This window comes from Sinocyclocheilus anshuiensis, unplaced genomic scaffold, assembly GCF_001515605.1.
Source record: "Sinocyclocheilus anshuiensis isolate Anshui unplaced genomic scaffold, SAMN03320099.WGS_v1.1 scaffold28, whole genome shotgun sequence".
Classification (NCBI taxonomy): Eukaryota; Metazoa; Chordata; class Actinopteri; order Cypriniformes; family Cyprinidae; genus Sinocyclocheilus; species Sinocyclocheilus anshuiensis.
The window spans coordinates 396,505-418,955 of record NW_015555724.1 but is presented as its reverse complement, the minus strand read 5'-3'; the positions used below and the strand labels follow the sequence as shown (position 1 = coordinate 418,955).

At 40.6% G+C, this 22,451-nt stretch overlaps 1 protein-coding gene across 1 annotated transcript in view; it reads right to left on the bottom strand.

Annotated features, from left to right (window-relative positions):
• Positions 1-22,451, bottom strand: part of LOC107672584 (protein piccolo-like) — a 95,046-nt gene that overhangs the window by 33,602 nt on the left and 38,993 nt on the right. Inside the window, exons 20-23 of the mRNA XM_016465835.1 lie at positions 10,831-11,310; positions 4,342-10,633; positions 2,273-4,005; positions 164-2,102 (exon numbers count right to left, since the gene is read on the bottom strand). Coding sequence (XP_016321321.1) covers positions 164-2,102; positions 2,273-4,005; positions 4,342-10,633; positions 10,831-11,310 — 10,444 coding nt within the window. The remainder of the gene's footprint in view (positions 1-163; positions 2,103-2,272; positions 4,006-4,341; positions 10,634-10,830; positions 11,311-22,451) is intronic.

The following is a 22,451-nucleotide window of genomic DNA, read 5'->3' as shown; positions in this document are numbered from 1 at the left end:
TTTATAAAGGCAATGTCCCGTTTATAGCCACTTGTCCTGGACTCCTCTCTCATGTGCTGTTGGACTTCTGGAAGAGAGTGACTGGAGCCAAACTGGTCCCGTGAGTCTGCTGAGATGGGTGGGAGTGGGCCTGCAGATGCCCTGGCCATGCCCATGGGTTGACCTACAGGGCTCAGTGGACTCTCCTCTTCAGAGTTTTGTGCAACAATGGGAATTCGACCCCTGCTCTGACTAATTGGCAGACTTGTTGGTTTAGCCCTAGATACAAACTGGGAATCCATGCCCTCACCCTCTGTTTTCAGGCGTAGTGAGGAGTTTGACAAGTCTCTTTTGATAGACAGGTCCAGTCCATATACAGAGGAAGGCCTAGAGGAAGGTCTTGACCGAGTGCCACTGGGGTAGGTGCCATCATCGTGAAGGGAAGACCTTATGGTAGGCCCTAGGTTGAGGGATTGGCCAAAGTTGAGTGACTGAGCCAGGTTAGCTCCAAGAGCTGAACCCAAATATTTCTGTTGCTCCACTAGGTTCTTCCTAAGACCAAATGTGATCTCATCCTGCAGGAGCCTTGCCCTGGAAGACAGTCCACCAACTGATGAGCTGGCAGAGGACAAAAAGGTGCTGTAATCTAGCTCAAGGTCCCTGCTCTCTTGGATGGGCGAAAACTTTGTAATTTTGGGGTCAATTAGTGCTTTTTTATTCTTTAGCTGTTTCTGGTAAAGAACTGAGGCCGGAAGTTGCTTGGCAGCTTGCTTCTCTAAAGTTAGTCTCCCGATGCTATATTTATCAGCTTTGGGGAAATGCCTAAAACTAGCGTCGGAGTGGAGGTAGTGAGGCAGGCCTGTAAGCATTTCGAGACTATCCGTACCACATCGGAACTCCTGCTTAATTTGCTGTTTCAACATCTTCAATTCATATGGCTCTTCCATGGAATCTTCGTCTGCTTTACCATATGAATGCAATCGAGAAGCAGGCTGAAGAGGTCCAAGAAAGTCTGCCACATCTGCTGTCCGACGAACATCAGCAGTCCGGAGAAGTCGGTCAGCTTTGCTGATATCCTTATCGGCGATACTGAAGCTTGAACCAAGGCCTGTAGAGCTCTTTGTGAGTTCGCCGATGTCATCAATCAAGACATAGTTCCTGGCATTGTGGTGGTCAAGGTCTGCATAGAAGGATTCAGCTGATATGCTGGACATGGGACTGCTGGCCATGCTGGCCCTCTCTTCCAGGCCCATCCTCAGATCAAGGCTACTGTATTTACCACCAAGATGGGAAACTCCGTAGGCACTCTCTGTGGATGTAGGGACAATTAGGAGGGGCTGGTTGCGTACAACCTCATAGTTTGTCGTAATCTTTGGTTCTAAGTCAGACAAAGTAGTCTGACGGGGTTTCTGATGCATCAGGAGGAGTGAGGAATGGTCATAGCCAGTCTGCTGGGACTGCTGATTGAGTGAGGGCACTGATGAGTAGATGGATTGGTAGGGGGACACCTGCTGATGGTAAAGAGACTGCTGCTGGTACAATGTCTGCTGAGGATACTGACTTGTTTGGGATGCATACTGATAATGGGAGTATGGACTTGTAAGCTGTGCATACTGGGACTCGGACTCAGTCTGTGGTGGAATGAACTGGTTAAACTCTGACTGTGGGGCAGTCCGTGGCCGTTCTAGTCCATGACCATTACCTCGTGCCTCTCTGATGTTGCTGACCTCACTATCTGACATGTAGTCTCGCTCTTCTGCCACTCCTTGTAAGTAGGCTCTCTCCCTCTTCTCTCTCTCTTTCAGTAAAGCCTCTTTTCTTCGATTTATACCCATCTCCAGATATCTCAATTTAGCATCTATCTCTTTCTCCTCTTCATCAAGTTCTGCCTGTATCTTACGGAGTTTTGAGGACTCACGTTCAACTAAATCCAGCTCTTTGTCTATGTCTTGGAGGATTTTGGCCCGCGCCATAGTGGTGTTTCGGCACATTCGTCTTCTGGCAGAAGCAGTGGTGTACCCAGAGAGGCCAATGAGGGTATCTTCTTCCGGTGGTGGATGAGGTAGTGTGCGTTTTACTTTCTTCTGAGTGCCAACTGGTGTGCCACTCTGGGAACCTTTGCTCTGTTGATTACAAAAAAAATAAAACAGAAATAAAAAGAAAAACAAGCAAGCGATATATTCAGCATGGACACTTGACATGCAATGCAATCATTAGGAGAGGACAAAATAGAACAAATATGTTCTTTAGATAACAAGAAAAGAGTGAATCCATTTTAAAGTGCAGTACTTACTGAGTAGGCGTCTGAGTACTGGTACATCATTCTGTCCTCAGTTGTCGGACTGAGTGACTTGGGGTCAGACAGAGATCGTTGTGAGGCCCTTAGTGATCTTGTACTACTGAGATGCCTTGATGAATCAGCAGTAAGCATCTTCTGTGAGCTTTTCCCAGGGGACACTGGTGAAGCCGGGGAGCATAATACCTTTGGAGATTTGGTAAGTAACAATGTTCCAACATCATTAGCTGTCAGGTGTGTGCTAACACTTATCTCAGAAGGAGCTGGACATCTTTTATCGCTGTCTGACGTAATTTCTGAATCACTTTCTGTTTGGCCCTCTCTGTGTAAATCTACTTTTGTGTCCACCTGAGCCCGAACAGGAGATCTCCTAATTGTCCCTGAATGCTCTGTCTGAACTGAAATCTCGGCTACAGTCTGAATCGCAATACTTGATACCTTGGAGCTTTTTCCCTTCTCTCCATCAGCATATCTACTGGAACGAGACCTGCGTCTGCTCCGAACGGGGACATCCCATTCATCCTGATCCTCATCATCAGTTTGCACACAGCTATCTACACTTCTCCTACTTCTTCTCCTTCTACCAGAAGGAATCTTTTCAACCCCATCTTCATCATCTGTTTGAACACCACTCTCAACCAATTTCTTTCCACTTAACCCCACACTTTGCTCTTGCTTGGCTGTACCTGGTAGGTTTGTGGACAACTGCATTTGATCCTTTGTCTGTGCACTCACTGATACAGGAATGCTTGAACTATACTGTGTAAAAGCTCCAGAAGTTGTTGTTAGCCAGTTTTGACCTGATGTGGAGTCATGGGTGGACACTGCAGACGACACTGAATTGTCATCCTTCACTGGCCAGTACTGTCCATTATCTCCCACAGAATATTTTGAGTCAAGTATGATGTCTGAGCTCAAGGGTGGGGACATACCCTCACTTGGCCCGAACCCATATGGGTATATCTTTTGCTCTTCTAGTTGTTGCTGGAGTTGCTGCTGTAATCGATGGATTTGCTCAAACTGAAGTTGCTGCTGTACAAAGGTTTCTTGCTGAAGAATCAGATGGGCTTTGCATTCCTCTTCTTGCTGCATTAGAAGTTGCTGCTTCATGTTTTGAAGCTCCTCCAGCTCCTTCTGAACAATGATCTGCTCTTGCTCACGGTAACGCTGTATCTCTTGCCTCTCCCATTCAAGTTCTTCCGCTAGACACAGCTGTTTCAATTTCTCTAATTGTAAGAACTCATGTTCAGCCTTGTACTGTTGGCTCTTGCTGTCATCTAAATCAGGGAAATTCGGGGATACCAGCATGTCCAGTGAGGCTGCTATTACCTCAAGAGTAGCATCCGAGTAGAGCTCAGGGAAGGCTGTCAGGGAAGGAAGGAGACTGGCTAATGCAGAAGGTAGGATATCCTTTGATATATCAGGCTGTGGGAATATTGATTGGTCTGTGGCTGTGGTGTGTACAAAGCCATATGGAGCAGGCTGATTTTGAAGTGCTGAAAATGGCTCCATAGAATTGGTGAGACTATTGTATGTTGTGCTGAATATTGAACCTGGTTGGGAGGTAATTGCATATGTGGAGGGAACGGGTGCAGCAACAGATGAGTAAACGATGCCATTTGTCGATCTCAGTAAACTATCAATGCCAAACGACTTTCCTTGAGAATATGGAGTAGTGGTGATCCCAGTAAATGCCAAAGTACCTTTCTTTGAGTAGTCTAAGGCTTCTTCTGTTATGTTAGGAAAACAAAAATAGCAGCATCATCAGCATCTAAATGAACATTTGCTCAGTTTCATGCAACAAATGAACATGAAATGGAAGCCAAAGAGCATGCAAAGATCTTGTCAGTGTCATCAGATTAGCAGGATGCAAAGCCAAAACACTGAGGGACAACACGGAGGCAAATGCATGCATCTGTGTTTAAAAAAAAAAAGAACAGAAAAAGACATTCAGTGCGAACATCACAAAAATAAGAGACATAACCAATAAATAATACATTTCTCAATATTAACATACAAATACAAAAACAAATAAATTAAGGATACATGTGCACAGTCATACTGACCTGTTGACATTTTAGCTGATGTCAAATCAATAGCCCCCTCAGATGCCCCATTCTGATATGAGAATCCATTCTTTCTTTCATAACCAAAGAGTCCAGCCTCTTTGAAATCACTGTCGGATATCAAAGCCTTCATGGTACTAAGATCTTCAATGACAGGTGTTGTGGCAATATCAATTTGATAGGCAATTTGATTGTCTGGTTGTGTGGTCACAGGAGGTTGTGTTCTGCAGCTCCCTGTGAAAGGAATCCTGTAAATTACATCGCAGCAAGCAGTCCGTCTTCCAGATGTTAGATCAACTGGTGTACCATCATCTTCCAAAACAGTTGTGACCACTCCAGAGGATGAGGACAAAGCAACCATGGTTTTCATTGGCTTAGACCTGGTGAGGTCTACAGGTCCAACTGCCAATGGCTCTATATGTATTGGTATACCAGCAGTGCCATTTGTGAAGCTCACCGGGGCTATAGTTACAGGCATAAGAGTAGCAGCTGTGGTTGCAACAGCTCTGTATGAAAGGTTAACAGGAATCTCTGCACTGGTTGTAGGCTTAGGTTGCAAATTCACAGGTCTGTACACTATCTGTGCAAGTGGCTCAAATGGATTATATGTGGTAAGTGGAAGAGGCACTGAAGTAGCATTTCCCAGGTCCAGAGGCTTGTCAACTGTGTTGTTGTTGTAGGCAATTGTAGCTGTGCAAGTGACAATTGTTATGCTGTCAGTTACAAAAGAGAGTGTTGTAGTGGGGATTATTTCAGCACTAAGATTCACAATTTCAGGCTGTACAGCATTGGCCTGTCGCCCACTTGATTCACTTGACACGGAAGACCTACTTGAATCTGGGGCAGTCAGATCCATTCCTTGGTCAGTCATTGTAACATTGACTTTAAATGTGGTAAGATCTATAACGTTACTAGGGTAGTGTATTCTTCCATTCTGTTTAGGCTTTGGATGGACTTCTGGCTGGATTGTGACTGTAGCCCCCACAGGTTCAGGTATGGGTTCGACAGGAATCCTCTCCTGGACAACTGACACAGTTGTTGTTCTTTGTACTTCAGTCTTGACAACTTGGGTTACAAGATTAGGCAATGCATCAGGATGCTGCTCAGTTGTTGAGATTGCAGAGTAAACTTGGCTCATGCTTGATATAACTTTATCTTGTCCACAAAATTCTTGACTCTCAATAGATTTTGTAAATTGTGCAAATGTGACTGGTACTGGTGGCACAGTTGTTGCAGAGGTCACTGCTGGAATTTCTTTTTTTTGCTCATAAACTGCTTGGTGCTCTTGAAGCTGTGTTATTGGTACTGGTGATGGACCCAGTTCAGTTAAGGCCTCTTCAGAAGCTGAGACTATTAGTACTTCTTCCATATCCAAACCAGGAATGTCTTCATTTTGAGCTGGGATTGGAATCTGGGTTATTGTTATTGGAGCAGAATATGTTGTTTGCATTTGTTGCATTTCAAGTTCTTGTTGCACATCACTCACTGTATTGTGAGGAACAGAATCAGCATAAACTCCTGACAGTGGAGCTAAGGCTACCGGTACCTCCTCTGATGGTTTTGATGTATGCACCACTGAGACTGGAGCTGTGGGAAGAGAAGAAATCAAGGAAGGTGTGGGGTACATCATTGCTGGATATGCTGTTGGTTCCATAGCAATGGGCGGTGGTGGTGGTGGTGCTGCTGCAACAGGTGCTGCTGAAATCAAAACAGTAGGTGCCATTACAACTGGTGCTGTATCATGTGGTGTTATAATTGCAGATGGGGAATTAATTGTATTCTCCATTGTGATATGAGGAACAACAGTCATAGATCGTGCTACTCCTGATGATGCCATTACAAGAGGTGGTGAAACAAATGTTTGTACAGAAGCAACTGGCAGCTCTGGGACCATTACACAAGGTTCCGTAATACTTTGTCTTGAAACTGCAGCTAGTGTGATATGATGAGTCTCTGTTGTGACTGAAGCAAGGTCAGGTGCCATCGCCTCAAGGGGCACTGCTGTATTTAAAGCTGAGGTAGGCTTTGGTGGGGCTGCTACAATTTGTGCTGAAATGAATGACACCGGTGGATCCACTGAAGCTGGAGCAAACACTCTTGGAGCATCAGATGGAACCTGCTGTCTGGGAGTTGTCAGTGATGATCTTCTCATCGGTGCTTGAGTTGTAATGCTCTCGACAGGAGATCCTGGTTCTGAGGGCAATGTTATCACCACATATGTTTCAAGAGTTCTAGCAAATCTGGGTGACAAAGGTGATTTTGGTGATGAAGCACTGTGCTTAGTCTCTACAGGGGCAGCCAAACTTAGTGACAATGCATTTGGAGGTTCCCTTGTTCTTGGCAAAGTTGCAGCACGAACTGCTTGAACAACTACTGGCTCGGGGCTAACTGGTGGCTTAATGCTCTCTCTTGATCTGTGACTAAATACCAGTCCTGGTGGAATACATACAGGTTTGGGGGGAACAGGGGGTGGTGATTTGTGTGTTGGGGTCACAGCTGGTTTTATATTTACGCTGGCCACATTTGGTGGGGGTTCAGGTAGAGTTGCTGTAACTGATGAGGGAGTTGGAATAGTCTTTTGCTGGTTAAAATCAGCCTTGGGTACTGCGCTATATGGCAATTCTGGTGGTGAAGCTTGAGGCGGTGGTGGAAATGAAATCACTGGTTTATCTATTCTTTCTTGAGAAACATGGGGTTTTGCAGATGTCACACAAGGTGGAACTGTTGAATCAGTGATGAAACTTGACATTGTGGCTGGATATGTAAAAGGAGAAACACTAACAATAACAGGGTGGCCTCTCTCTGTCTGCACAACAGGAGAAATTATTTGTGAAACTGACTGTTGTGGAGAAATTCCATCATCTGCTGTATTTTCCTTCTGCATTTCCACCATTCTTGTCTGAATATTGGTCAGCCTTGATTGAACTGGTTGGGAGGGTGAAGTTCCAAAAGCAACAGTTGTAGTAACAGTGGGAGACACAACAGAGACTGTCTTTGTAGCAATATACTCTCTATGACCTGCTGGAGGTGAAATAGTGGCTGCCTGGCCTAACTGGGCTGCCATGTGCGATCTGGTTTCTTCTGACTTCTGAATAGGAATTTGAATAGAAACACTGGTTGGTGGCTGAGTCTCTTTTGCTGAAGCAGGAATACTGGATTGAGCAGATGGTGGTGTGGCCACTTGTTCAACAGCTGAGCTGGTCTGGTCTGCAGAGAGAACCTTTGCTGGTATTGAGTCTGATACCATTGTTGGAACAGAAATAGGTGCTTGATCCACTGCTGAAACTGTAGCTGGAAGTGGGGCATAGGTTAGAGAAGGTATTGGAAAAGTCACAGAGATTGATTGAGATGGAGATGTAACCAGGTCTGGTATTTGGGCAACAATGGTGTTAGTTGTAGGAATCTGATTCCTGAGTGCAGTGGATGGCAGGTTAGGTGCTGAAACTGGAGTTTGTTCTAGAACTGGATGGTCTAATGCAGGGGACACAAGATCGGGCATTTGAACAACAACAGATGTTTGTGTTAAAGGTCCTTTTTGAGACTGAACAATGGGTGTAGCAACAGTAGTAGTATGAGTTTTTACATAGTTTACTTTTGGAGCAATTATTTGTACAACAGCTTGTTTGTCTGTAGAGGCTGATTTAGCAGCTGAAAGTGATTCATGTATTGCACCGGCCAAAGGTTTCTGAGCTAAATCTTGACAAGCTGAATCCAGTGTAAAGGATGAAAGACTATCTGGAGTAGGGACTGTTTCCTGTTTAGGTTTTGGTGCAGGAGTTGGTTTTGGACCTGGTGTTGGCTTTGAAACAAGAATTTCAGAAGGAGTCGGAGTGCTAGCATTTTCTGAGACATGTGGTGAGGCTGGAGTGACCGGTGAAGGGGATCCAATAATCTGTGTGGAAGATGCAACAGGAGCACTTGCTGATGGGTGTGTTGTGGCTTGCTCAGACACCAAGTCTGGCATGTGAATTACAACTGGGGCAGAAACTTCAGCAACACTGGGGCTAGCTGGAGTAGTTAATTCAGATGCCTGGTCAGAAACTGGAGAGGATGATGGTGCTGTTGTTAGTTCTATATTTGAATCTGGGGATGAGACTGCTGAAGATGTTGGTGGCGACAGTGGTGATATTGCTGTTGTCTCCACAACATGTTTTGATGAGGGAACTTCACAGATTACAGAAATGGGAACAGTCTCAAATGATTCTTCTGGGGCTTGTGGTTCCTCTTCACTTTGAGGGATATCAGTTGGCTCAGATGACATTTTTTCTTGTGTGACACTGTACTCCTCTTCAACTTCCTCTTCACCAGAGGAGCACTGAGTGATCTTTAAGTCAGGAATTGGATATAAAGCTTTATTCCCAAATACATCCTGAGTAAATGTGGACTCTGTAATATAAGGCTCCAAAATGCATTCTATAGGTTCAGCTAGGTTGTCTTCTTCCCCACTTGAAGGGATGAGAATCACCTCAGGGGAATCATATGATGACTCAGACACAGTTAGAGGGGAGGCAGGAGACACAGGAGTTGACTGTGTCGGACTTGTTCCCGGTGTTAAAACATCTTTTTGTGTCTTCAATTGCTCTTCATAGGCATCCTCTGTTTGCAACAGTGGCTTTGCATTTTTATCTGTAGTAAGTGCATCATTTCCAGAAATAGTCACATAACAAGTGTCACTGACATCAAGTGGCAAGGATGTGTCGATCTTTGTTGCATGTGTTTGCTGAGCCGCCTCGTCTTTTTGCATGATCTTGCTCCTTTTATGCATCATCTCCTCATAAGCCTCATCTGGTGTCATAAGTATCCTCACCGACTCATGTTCAGACAACTTTCTCAAATCTTGCTCATGGGTGACTTTACCAAGAGCTGTTGCAGCCTGTTCTTGTTGTTCAACTAAAGTTTCATAAGCATAGTCCTCTATTAACATTCCTCCATATAATGGTTCAATATCGGGTGGTGTGAATTTCTCTGATGTTTTGTATTCCTGTGCTTTCTGCATAATTTCCTCATATACCTCTTCAGCACTCTTTAATGGCTTCTCTGCAGCATCATGTGTTTCAGATGATAATGTTCTGTATTCTGCATTCTCTGGTTCAGATTCAAAACTAGGTGAAAAGTCAGAGAAGGAGGAGGACTTCTGTTCCTCCAGCCCTGCTGCCTTCCTTAATTTATCAGTTTTAACCAAATGATGACGTCTCCTTTGCATGCCCAGATCATCTCTTTCTGCCTTTAATTTTTTTGTGACCTTTCTTAACTTCTGCTGATCATCTCTTTCATCTTCCTGATCCATCTGTTTACCCTCCTCACGTAACTCATCCTCCTCAGACGAGTCCTCTATAGTGGGAAAGACCTGGCCATGAGGTCTGTATTTTGCCTTTCTTTGCTGTTTACCCTCCGCTCTTGCCTTTTTATGACTTCGGCTACTATCACTGTCTTCATCAATAGAGGATACAGAATTAGACGAAGCTGTTCCTGGCGTGATGCTAGACACCTGAACACTGGACGACCCATCACCCTTGGATGAGTCTTCAATCAGACTCTCATGTTCCTCTGTGGTCTGTCTAACAGGAGTTTTTTGTGTAATGGCTGTGGTGTCAGTAGCTATGATCTTTTCATTGTCATTTGACACATATATTTCCACTCTGATTTCTTCTAATGCTTCTGAGACAGGGATGGCTTGGGCAACTTGATCATTTTGGTCATGAGAAGACAGACTGATATCAGAAATTTCCTCAGGCTCTACAGTAAGTTTCTTTAGGGCACGTTTAGGCTTCATGGAATCATCAGATTTTTCGACTTCTCTGGTTTCTTGCTGTGTTTGTTGTTCTTCTCTGTGTTTTTCCTCATCAGAAGGTAAGTTCTCCTCTTCACCCATGTGCATAAGTTGTCTTCGTATGAACTCTTCGTCATCTACAGAATTTGAACTGTCTAGTTTGTAGTCCTCACTGCTGGAGGAAGCAGGCCTCACTCTTCTTCTCTGTATCTGAGGGGAGGGTTCACTCTCACTGCTGTCCTCTTGGTATTGTTTTACACTGTCTGATGCTCTGACAGGCAACAGTTTTGTAGTAGTATCTATTATGGTCATTTCACTGACTCTCTGTATCTCCTTAAGCTCCTCCTCAGCCGAGCTGTATGATTCTACTGATACCGGCAAGATGTCCTTTCTATGTTGCTCTTTAATATCTGCTTTTAAGGTGTCTACTTTAGAAATTTCTGGAAGACTGCTATCTATCTGTACCACAACATCTTTCTGTTGTCCTTCTATTGCAGGTTGAGTGTATGTATCCTCTTTAACCTGCGGAAAATGAAGAAAGAAAAAATGGCAAATACATGAAATTACTATTGTAGCTGTTTTCTTAAAACATGCCTGCCTCCTATTCATGCCTAACAATTATTTTTACTATAATACAATAAAATAATATTAAACATATGTTTGAATAATAGAATAAAAAACTTATTGCATTGCTCAATAATGTATATGTAATAATATACCTTTACTTCATCTGCCTCAGTTGACACTGCTGGAAGCATAGACATCGGTTCTCTCTCTACTTGTGTCTCATCTGGGAATTTGTCTTTGACTGTTTCTTTTAAAGTGACTTCAGCAGCAGTAATAACAGCTTTGTGAGTCTCTGCAGCTGGTACTGGTGCCACCACAGCTGTCATCTCTGTCTGCAGCATATCTGTGGTAGGAACAACAGGGAGAGGTGCAGGGAACACTGGAACAGTCGCCACTGCCTTTGCAACAATTGTAGGGATGGTTTTCTCCTCCTCTGCCTGCTTTGCAGGTGACTGTTTTGGCTCAGATTTTGGAATAGGTGTCTGTGCAGAAGTCTCGGACAGCTGTGTTTTGGGTGTGACTGTAGGCTTGTCTTTTATGGATACTGGGCTGGATATGGGTATTTTTCCCATGTCTCCCAGCTGCCCAGCTAGAGCTCTCTGTGTTTGACAAATCAAACACAACCGCTCAGCCTGCAAAAAAGACATACAATGAGATTTGATAAATATATTGCAAATCATTATTTATATAAATAATATTAATAAAATATCTCAGAAATACAGGCATCCTATTGATTTAGTGTCGCCAAATATTCTGATAGTCCTTATTGTTGCAACATCCCACCCCCCTACAAATATGTTTGAATAAATTACTAACAACATTAGGGCACATCATTTATTTAAAGATTGCAGAGGACAGCACATTTAGAAAAAACATTTGACAATAAATGCACTGTCTTCAGCAATTTTACAAAGGCCCTTTTCTTTTCATTATTCTGGCAAGTTAAAGCAGCATTAAAACATCTCTCTCTGCTCCTACAGGGGACAGTGCTTACAGGTTTTGACACGTGTGTGTGTTGTTTGTGTGTGTTTGTGTGTGAAAAAGAATGATAAAAAAAACTGAGGACATGCTATGATTCAAATACACATAGAGAGAGAGAGAGAGAGAGAGAGAGAGAGAGAGAGAGAGAGAGAGTGTCTTAACAGGAGATTAGGGTTTATTCCCACATCCAGTGACGCAAACAAGCCATAATTCATAGGCACATGGTCTGATTGAACACTCTTCTTTATGATGTAACACCCCCTCCATCTCTTTTGTCATACTCAAAGGCTTATTCACAAAGCTGTGATTATAGAAACTACACTTTCTTAGAAATTGCATTGTAAATCAAATCATTTAAAAAGCATGGGGTATGCAAATGCATTCCAAAGGAAAGAAATTGAAAGACAAATCCCAAGACTAACTCCAGACTGAAGCCATAACTCCTTTACAACATAGCTATTCTATTAAAAATGCTGCTAAATCTCCTTATTTGTAGATAATTTGTATTTCATCTCTCTCGCTCTAATGACATTTTATTAATGATTGCAACAGAAAGCTGAAAGATGTATTCTGGATCTTTTTAACATTATGTACTAGAAAGAAGAAATGAGGCATAACTAGATGATGGTAGACACATGTAATCACAGACAAAGAGGATAATTCAATGAGGTAGATCAAGACAGCCTTCCTCTTCAGAAGGCCTGAATTACAATAAAATACCAGACTAAAGAACAAGGGTTTGACTGGGTCATTACAAAGTGTCACCATGGAAACCAGATAAGATTTATGTCCCCAACAGCACAATTTGTCCTGAGCCTTTAGCTCTGTGCCAAAACCTAGTGAGCTGCCTACCTAGACAGCATCTTAGGCATGCTTAGGCAGGCTGAAAACATTGCAACTATTCTTCAGACAGAAGGCAAAATTGATTAAAAAATTAAGGAGAATTAATTATAAAATTCATTATAAAATTCAAAATGATTATTATAATGTACTAGTTGGCTCAATATTGCGTGGAAGTATTTTTATGCTATTGAACTGTACTCTTAGCAACAAATTCTACTGAAATCTTACGACGGGAAAAGATTGTTCCAAAAGAAACTTAATAGACAGCAAATGATTGGAAAAGCTTTGTAGTTCTTGTAAATTTGGGCAAATTAGTGAATAATTAGTAGTAATGGAGTCACATTGGTGAGGCAATTGCCTAAAGCAGCTTATTTATTGAGAAGAAACATTATATAATAGATAACTACTAGCTTACCATAAACTAGATATGCAAATTTCCCTATTAGAGTGAGATAAATTAACTCACAAACACAGGCATAACATGAACAGAAATGCTCATGGTTGCAAAAAGAAATGAGAACATGCTCATTTCAACACTGGCTATGGTTTTAATAAAAGGTGCAATCATCACCTGTAATTGGAAACTTGACTGGCTTATACATATGCAAATCAGGAGAAGCCTAATTCAACACACAGGCCCATCAGAGCAGGGAGACCAGTCAGAAGATAAATTAACAGGAACCAATCATCTTTTCCAGCATGTACGACTTTGTGAAAGAATGTCCTCATCACTGCTGCTTGTCAGTACTGTGTATACAGGCAATGTAGAGTGATCACAGCACACATATAAAACCACAAAAACAAAAAGACTGAATTGTGGGCGCTACAAACAGGAAAATATCCAAAAAGTGCTTAATCAAGGTGCTAAACAAGGATGCGCAAAACTGCATATTTTCAAAATTAATTAGCCTGTGTGTTGCCTGAACTACATTAATCTGTCTTGAAAAAATCATGAATAATTAGGATATTTTGGAATTCACATAAATCTAAACAGCACACAGAATTTAATAATTTTTTTTTTTTTGCAGAATAAATAGCTATGCAACCTGTATTAACAGATTATGGTGATTCCAATAGTGTCAGAATATGACAGTTTTACATTTTAAGAATATTTAGCTAACATTCAGAATCCAAACCTGCAGAGTATCTTTAGTCATTTATAAAATTCTTCCTCTACATTATCTAAATGCTTCCTCAACTTTACTTTGTCTGCTTTTTATTGCAGTAGAGAAAAGAGAAAAGGGCAACAGCAGAAGTATGCTTTTCAGATCAATCTAACTACATGTCATGGTGATTACATTTATTCTACAAAGAGCAGTCAAGGAGAGATATCACTCTCTAAGATCAATTATGTCTGCTCAAGCATTTGGAAAGAAATGTCAATGTCAGCGTCCTTGAATAACGAAGACATGATTCATTTGTGATACATATATTATTCATTTGTGGGTGATTTACACTTCTCTAGGAAAAATGGGCTTATACTGCATATTTGTTAGTTTCACATCTGACACTATGGAAATACTGCAAAAAGGAGAGGTAAGAAACAGAAGCCATCTGTCTCTAATTGACAAGGAAATAATGTTTAATAGGGAAAAAAAGCATGAACACCTCAATTTTGACCACATTCTGACCAACGTTAGAGCACATAGCAAACAAAATCCATCCAACATAAGAATGAGAACAATAAATTCTGCACTATGTTTTACTATGACCTTTTTTCATTCTACACAGCAGTGGAAGATCATGCAACATTACCCAACATCATAGCTTCCCACTTCAACAGTGTTTTTATGGCTGGTTGCACTTGTTTTGCCATTCCTGCCATTTACTATGGAATATGAATGTCAAAACTACTAGTACACTGATACAAACTCAATCTTACAATTTAAAAAAAGTTACTAAAAATGTAGTTGTCCTACAGCATCACATTCATAGTTAATTCAGTACTTGAGTACTGTTTGACTGACAAAAGAGTTTCTTTTGTATGTTTGAAAGAACCTTTTTCAGAACTTCCGTAATTTTTTCATGATTTTTTCAGTTGGTTGTGATGACTAGTTATTAATATTTATTATGTACTTAATAAATCCAGTAAAAATACAACAAATACAAACACGATATAAAAAATAAACAGAAAAAAGCACTTGAACATCTGACATCAATGGTTCTCTAAGTAAGAGATAATTATGTATACTGAAGTTTACAGCTGCATTATATTTCCAATGTTCTTGTCTATACTTAACTCTAATTTTATGTTGAGTTGTTACCATCCTAGCACGATGACCGTGAGTAGTATTATTAGTTGTTCCTTTCTGCTGCAATTGCAAATGCATCTCTGTGCCCGCCGCAGCTGGTTCTGAGCCAGCCAGGCCTGGCTGAACGCCATACAAAGTCCTCTTTAATTACAGACAACCAGCAAGGACCAGCAGGCCTGGAGACAGGCCTCACATGCGCCTTTGTTCTCAGCAATTAACCCCAGAGAAAAACATACCAGCTCTTTGATGATAAGACTCATCAAGCCTTACAGCACCACAATAAGGCACTCCACTGAAGGAGATATCTGACCTTTTACCAAGCTCTAATCTGTTAAATCTGTTAAACTTCAACCAGCCAGGATGACTTGGAGTAATAGCAAATGGCATAGCTATATAAGTTGCATCTTTTCAATATCTGAAAGCTATACTCACTGCAACCTGTTCCTCTCCAGCCATCTAGACAATTGCATTTTTCCTTAAGAGCTCCTTAAGTTATAGCTATTCCATTCATCTTCTAAGGGTAGCACAATCTGCAATGCCAAAAGCCGTTAGGATAATAACACTTTGTATTCAACATTCATTGCAGCAAAAGCTTGCTCCCTAAAGCTCTGTAAATGAATGCATACTAAACAGTGTTCCAAGTTGCAGCTCTTTCAAAGAGCCCAAATATATTGCATTTGCATTTTGTAGCAACATGCCACAAGTTTGCATAATATTCTAAACAGCTCACAGCACAGTCCAGGTGAAATAAAGTTTGTTGTATTTTGTCAGCCTGTCTCTACTACAAAGCGGGAACAGATTTGCATTTGAGAAGTAAGATTAATTTATAGCCAAAGTTATATATTAGAAGTGCTATTCCTCCATGGGACCACAGCATTGCAGAGCTGTGTCTGACACCGTATTGATTCCTGGAAGCTGCCTTTGGCAATGGTTGTAACTGGCTAATATAGTGAGCTTTTAACCACCCCACAGTGGTACAGTCCCAATAAATCTGGCCCAATGGTAATAGAGAATCTTGACCTACTAATCTGTAATAAGCAGAGTGCTCGGCACTGAAGGCAGAGAGCCAAACCGTGCTGCACACCGGTGTGACAGAAAACAGATAAACAGAGAGGTGTAGAGAAGGCTTTTTTTAAAACAATATCCTCTATTTATTCTTGCGTGCATCAGCAAAATGTATAATTGAAGACATGCAATTTATCTTGGGTGCAGGTTGAAAGACAGAAGATGAAAGATGAAATATTTCCAATTTTCTTTATAAATGACCAAACCATGCTCAGTGCTTCAAAATGCTCTCTGTTTGTGCCTTAGTGATGTTCTTTTGACTGCTCTCATTTAAAGAGCCAAACATGCACAGACACGCTGTAGGAGCATGTAGAGAGCTCATTGCTGTAAGAGCAGCTTGTGAGAAGGGAAAAAAAGTAAGGTGCATCTCTCTAGTCTCGCCTCAGACTATTTATACACCCACCGTCTCCTCCAGGGCAGCTCTCCTTTTTGACTCGGCAACAGTTGCCGTTTGATTCGAGAATATGAAATATCTCTTCCTGCAGCTGTCTGTGATTCCTGCAGCATTTGCGACAGAGCCAATATCATGCGTTTGGGTGTGTGCAACCTATAAATGTCATTAAGACTGCGTAGGTCAAAGATTAGGAGAATTAAATTAGACTTGTTGCAGTGTAATTCCTGAAAATTGTGCTTGCTGCAGAATCGTTCTAAAATCATTCCAATATTTTTTGTAGAAAGAAATGAAAGCAACAGACTTACATCTCATCATCTATTTTTATGCCTGTGCATTAAAAACATTGCTGCAAGCAGCAATTACGGAGCCAAGCACACTTGTAGAATGGAATATTGTAATGCAGAGTAGATTTGTGGACTATACCTTGTAAGGCTGCACAGATTTGTGTAGTCATGACAACCGCTGACAAATAGTGTTTTGAAAACAACTGGTTCAAAGGCTAGAAGCAGATTCATTATTGCATTAATGCTTTTGACCTAAAGCAAAGTGTTCATGGCAATTACAAGGCTTATTTTCCATACAAAATCTTTTGTTTCAATATCCTCACTATTAACTTTGTAGCAAAGCTACAGTCAATCTGAGCCAGTTACTGTATGTTGAAGACTGAACAAATGTTGTTCGTGGTAAAGAAAAAAAAACAACAGTATGCTAATTGGTTCAAATTAGTTGGTATATGGTTGATCCTGAAACACTGGTAGTCATAGTAGCCCCTGGTCTTTGACAGAAAAGGCATTTTCTGAAACAAGTTACGCAAATTGTTTGGTATATCAAAATAAATCAGTACATACATACAAAAAGTAGGGATCCAATGAAAACTGTTAGATGAGGTTAAAAATGTGCTTGACAAAATTAAAAATGATATATCTGTTGGGAATAAATTGAAATCACCAGTTCTTGTGATACATGGAATTAAAAATTAAACTGACATTTGGTTAAAAAGTTATAATCTAAAATATATACTTCCATTCAAAAGTTTGGGCTCCTGCAGATTTTTAAAATATTTTTGAAAGAAGTCTCTAATGCTCACCAAGCATTATTTAATCAAAAAATGCGTAAAAGTAATATTGTAAAATAATTTTACATTTAATTTTCAATTTTAATACATTTCAAAATTGTATTTATTCCTGTGATTCAGCAGCCATTACTCCAGTCCTCAGTGTCACATGATCCTTAAGAAATCATTCTAATATGATGAATTGGTGCTCAAGAAACATTTCTTTTTTTTTTTTTTATTAACTTCCAACACAATACAAAACTATAACATACACACACACTGCCTGATATACAACAAAAGAGAATACAAAAACAAAATTATACATAAGATGACAAGCAGAGCATTATATCACAGTTCAAAATTAACAATAATAAAAACTGGGGAGAATACATGAATCTTCTATACACCTCTAGGAACACTATGTCATACCAAGCCACAAAATGTCACAGGTAGAAGCATTTATGCAGTTAAGGTATGGTGTCCATATACGATTAAAAGCATCTGTTGTAGAATGAATAATACAGGTCAAGAGTTCCAGAGGGATAATTTCCCTAATGATTGAATGCCAGCCTTTGATGGAGGGAGGCTTATCACTGATCCATGACATCAGTAGATTCTTCCTGGCAGCAAAAGTTTACAGACTAAAAAGTCATCTTTCAAATTTATTAGCGATAAGCCTACAGGGAAAACCCAGAAGAAGTGACAAAGGATCCAGCTCACCCTCCCCAGCCAAGACAGAGGGAGAGCCATCCACCTGTTCAAATCATCACGGATTTTTCCTAGCACTGGTGTAAAATTGGCTTTGTACAATTGCTTGAAAGTAGGGGTTACATGAATACCCAAATAATCAAAACCATCCTCAGAGCATTTAAAGGGAAAGGAGGGAGACTGATTTGTGGACTTCTTATTACCTAAAAACAGGGCAACTGATTTAGAAAAATTAATCTTGTACCCGGAGAATTGCCCAAACTCCTGAATAAGGTCTACAATTTTTGGCACAGACACCTCTGGATATGAAAGAAAGAGCAGCACATCGTCCGCATATAAAGAGGTCCTTACAGAGTTGTGTAAAAACTTTCCGTATCTTTATTTGCCCATTTAGACCCCTTACGTTCCAAGTGCAAAGTTTTAAGTTACTGACAGCCAAAACGTACACCAAATAGTGAAGTGGTTATGCACAGTTTCTGCTAGCGGGCCCAGTTTCTCGTCTATTGCGCTGGAAATTTTCTCCGTCATAATTTCAAGTGCTTTTGCAAGCGCCGGGCTAAGTTCGGGTTCACTATTGCATCACTCGAGCTATGCTCGGGCTCCTCGGCTGCTGCGTCCACGGTCGGATCCTTTTTTCCCGTTTTCTTAGCAGGTCTTGGCATCTTCGGCATAGATTGCGACCAAAAAGTCTCTAGTGACATGCTACACAAGATTTGTAACCGAAATCAATGGCTTGCGTTCTTTATTTACGAGTTAGGGAGGGAAAACGAGTGAGTGGCACAAGAGCCTCTAAAAAACACTACCGCTTCCAAGCCGCCATCTTGCGCGCCCCCCTCAAGAAACATTTCTAATTATTATCTATGTTTATTATCTATGCTTAATATTTTTGTGGCAACCATGATACTTTTTTCAGAATTTTGTGTTGAATATAAAGTTCAAAAGAAGAGCATTTATTTGAAACAAAAATCTTTTGTAACATTATAAATGTTTTACTGTCACTTTTAATCAATTTAATCCATTCTTGCTGAATGAAAGTATTCATTTATTTACCAAGAAAAAAAAAATAAAAATCATACTGACACCAAACTTTTGACCAATAGTGTATCTAAAACTTTTAACTGTAGGTGGAAGAATGCTGCTATAAGGAATAACAAGACACTCTTCAAACAATGTGCCAAATTTCCCAATGATTTAGCTACTGTACATTTAGGTACAGACCAACAGGCAGAAAAAGCAGCAGAGGAACATTAAGATGCCTAACATATATAATATATGCCTACACACCTTTGATGCTAAGTTGGCCCCATAAAAAGATTGACTGTAGCCCCATGCAGGTCAGGTTATATGATACAAGTTAGTTAATGGCATTAAATTAGTAAATTAGGTTTTTACATGCCTCTCAGAGTCTCAGTATAATAAACATCATTTATTAGCAAGCAGAACACACCTTGAACAATTTTCCAAGCACTGGGATGATCATATTACTGTGCATAAAGCATCCAGGGCTCAAACCACACATGCGCACACACAAGACTAAAAGGAGAAAAAGAGAAAGAAAGATACTGCGCGCATAGTGACAATGGCCATGTTGTGTAAACCACCAGAGCATTGTTCTGTGTTAATGACATGACATAGAAAACTCGATCCCATCGAGAGCATACACAACTCTCTCGGGCACAGCTGGCCACCAGTGTATTACCACCAGAGGAACAATGAGGAAACACAGCAGACAGTAACCACTGCTGCTCCGTCAATTACTGCTTATAAGACCAAACAGAACGCTCTGTTCTTTAAAGGAGTCATATCATATGAAATTGAATTTCTGTTTTGCAATAAGAGTTTCATATACAGTAGCTATGTAAACAACTGGAAGGAACTGAAATCTTAATCTCAAGTACAAACAGATTATCTATTGCAATAAAGCAGCACTAAAGAAATCAGAAAACAAAAATAAAATCTATAATACCTAGCTATCGATTAGCAGTCTCACTCATCTCAATGGCAGTTGCTTGTCTAGCTCAGGTCATTACTGCACTAAGGTGGAAATGGTAATGTAAACCTAAATATCACAAACATTTTTGGTGCAAGAAACCCTGACTTTCATTTGGAAATTTTCTCCGTCATAATTTCAAGTGCTTTTGCAAGCGCCGGGCTAAGTTCGGGTTCACTATTGCATCACTCGAGCTATGCTCGGGCTCCTCGGCTGCTGCGTCCACGGTCGGATCCTTTTTTCCCGTTTTCTTAGCAGGTCTTGGCATCTTCGGCATAGATTGCGACCAAAAAGTCTCTAGTGACATGCTACACAAGATTTGTAACCGAAATCAATGACTTGCGTTCTTTATTTACGAGTTAGGGAGGGAAAACGAGTGAGTGGCACAAGAGCCTCTAAAAAACACTACCGCTTCCAAGCCGCCATCTTGCGCGCCCCTTATATATGATTTATAAAATAAATATATTAACTTTAAATGTAAACATTTGTTTACAGCTTTAGTATGTTAGGCTACGTTTACACTAGTGCGTTTTCGTTTTAAAACGCATAACTTTTGCTACGGTTACGCCTGTCGTTTACACTACTCCGGCGTTTTCAACCCTCGAAAACGTATATATATATATATATATATATATATATATATATATAACATAAAAAATTATAAATAGGTATGATGACCCCTTTAAAATGTATGACAATGTATTATAGATTATCACCCTAAACTTGTCACCCTAAAAGTCTTTATTTTTCGTTTTTCATAATTGCAAAAAGTAAGACATCAGCATAAGCTGTTAGATGGCATCCAAAAATACACAAGTCCCCTTGGGTCCAGCGACAGCATTCATGGAGCCACTGTCACAATGCTAGCTGAAGTAGATTAAAATCTAACGCTATTTTTATCCAACAGTGTGGCAGATGCGGACACGGCATATCACTAAATATCTTAATATCACACATCAGCGTTTGAATGCCTACAGCTTTACAAATGACAGATATGTGAATGTGCATTGTCATTCAAAAGGATGTTTGGGCATACACTGTATTTTTCAATTAACATCAGAAGCACACGATCTGTTTTCTTGTGTGAAGGTGCAGGATTGTAGAGGCCAAAGTTAAAGGCTCATGTTAAGGGCAAATTACAAGAGACTGACTGTGTCATATCCAAAAGGGCAGGATGACAGTGCAGTGCCAAATATTATTCAGCACTGAAAAATGCAAGGCTGTCTGTTTCTAAGTGGGCCATCTTCTGCAAATACTCTTTTTTAATATAAAAAGTAAATGTTCTAGACAGTGTGACCCCATGGGAAGAAGGAATGAATAATAAAGGGACAAAAAAAAATCTATCAAATCTTTGAATACAGTACATAGCCTGTTCATAAACCACTAACTTTCAAACTATATAGAAACACTGCAAATATGCACCAACTGATAAAATGTCCACATAATAATGGATACTTTTTCCATAAGCTGACATCAAATGATATTATCCTTTAACTGGATCTGCAGAGGACACGGGTGTACAGAACACCCCAACAAAGTCGATTATATTATAGTTAAATTTGCCCATCTACAACTGTTTCTACACTGCACAGATGGTGCATTTCAGCTGCAAATATACTGATGACAATGATGTGGCATAAACATATTTGCACAGATTCACAATTTCAGGAAACAGTGGATCACATGCGATTGTTCATTAGCATGCACAGCAGGCAGAAAATGGAATGCAAGCTGATTGTCAAAACAGAGCTCCTATAGTTTGTCAGAGTAAAGGCAGCAAAGGAGCATATTTTACCAGGTTAACTCAGGTGTTTACTGAATAATTCTAAATTTAAATCTCCAAACATTAGCCCACCGAAGCCCATTGCATTTACACTTCCTAAATAATTGAAATCTTAAAAATATGCAAGTGTTTCAGAATTGTAATTGCCAAAAAAAACATCAGCGATGCTACGCTCGTATATGATTTGCAGTGCAACACTGAGAGAACAACTGCAGCTGGACACAGAACAGATGAGCATTACAGAATATTAAATACTGTAACATGTCTTATTCTCATACCATTTCCTTCAGTGTGCTGTAATAATCCACCAATCCATAAATCAAACAGTTCTCTCATTAAATTACTTCTGCAATCACAGCTCTGATGAAAGCAATGAACAGCTTGTTGGGGTCACAAGCACAGGAAGTCACATTAGCATAAATGATGGACGGCTGACATGCTGTGGAAGTGGCCATGCACATGCTGCAGATGGCATGGGAGCTTTAGTCCATCAGTCCACAAGCACAAGGTAGACATCTGACAACTCACCCTGCCCCCACCCTCATCACCACCTCCATTTATTAGGATATCATGAGGCACACCACCCGTCTCCATATTCAAACCTTTGATCACTTTAACAGTGTGCTGCAAGTTGTGGCTCTCTTTAACCAGCCTGTTGCATAACCACAAATTTTGTCCAAACACAGGGATTCTTCCCCCAGAG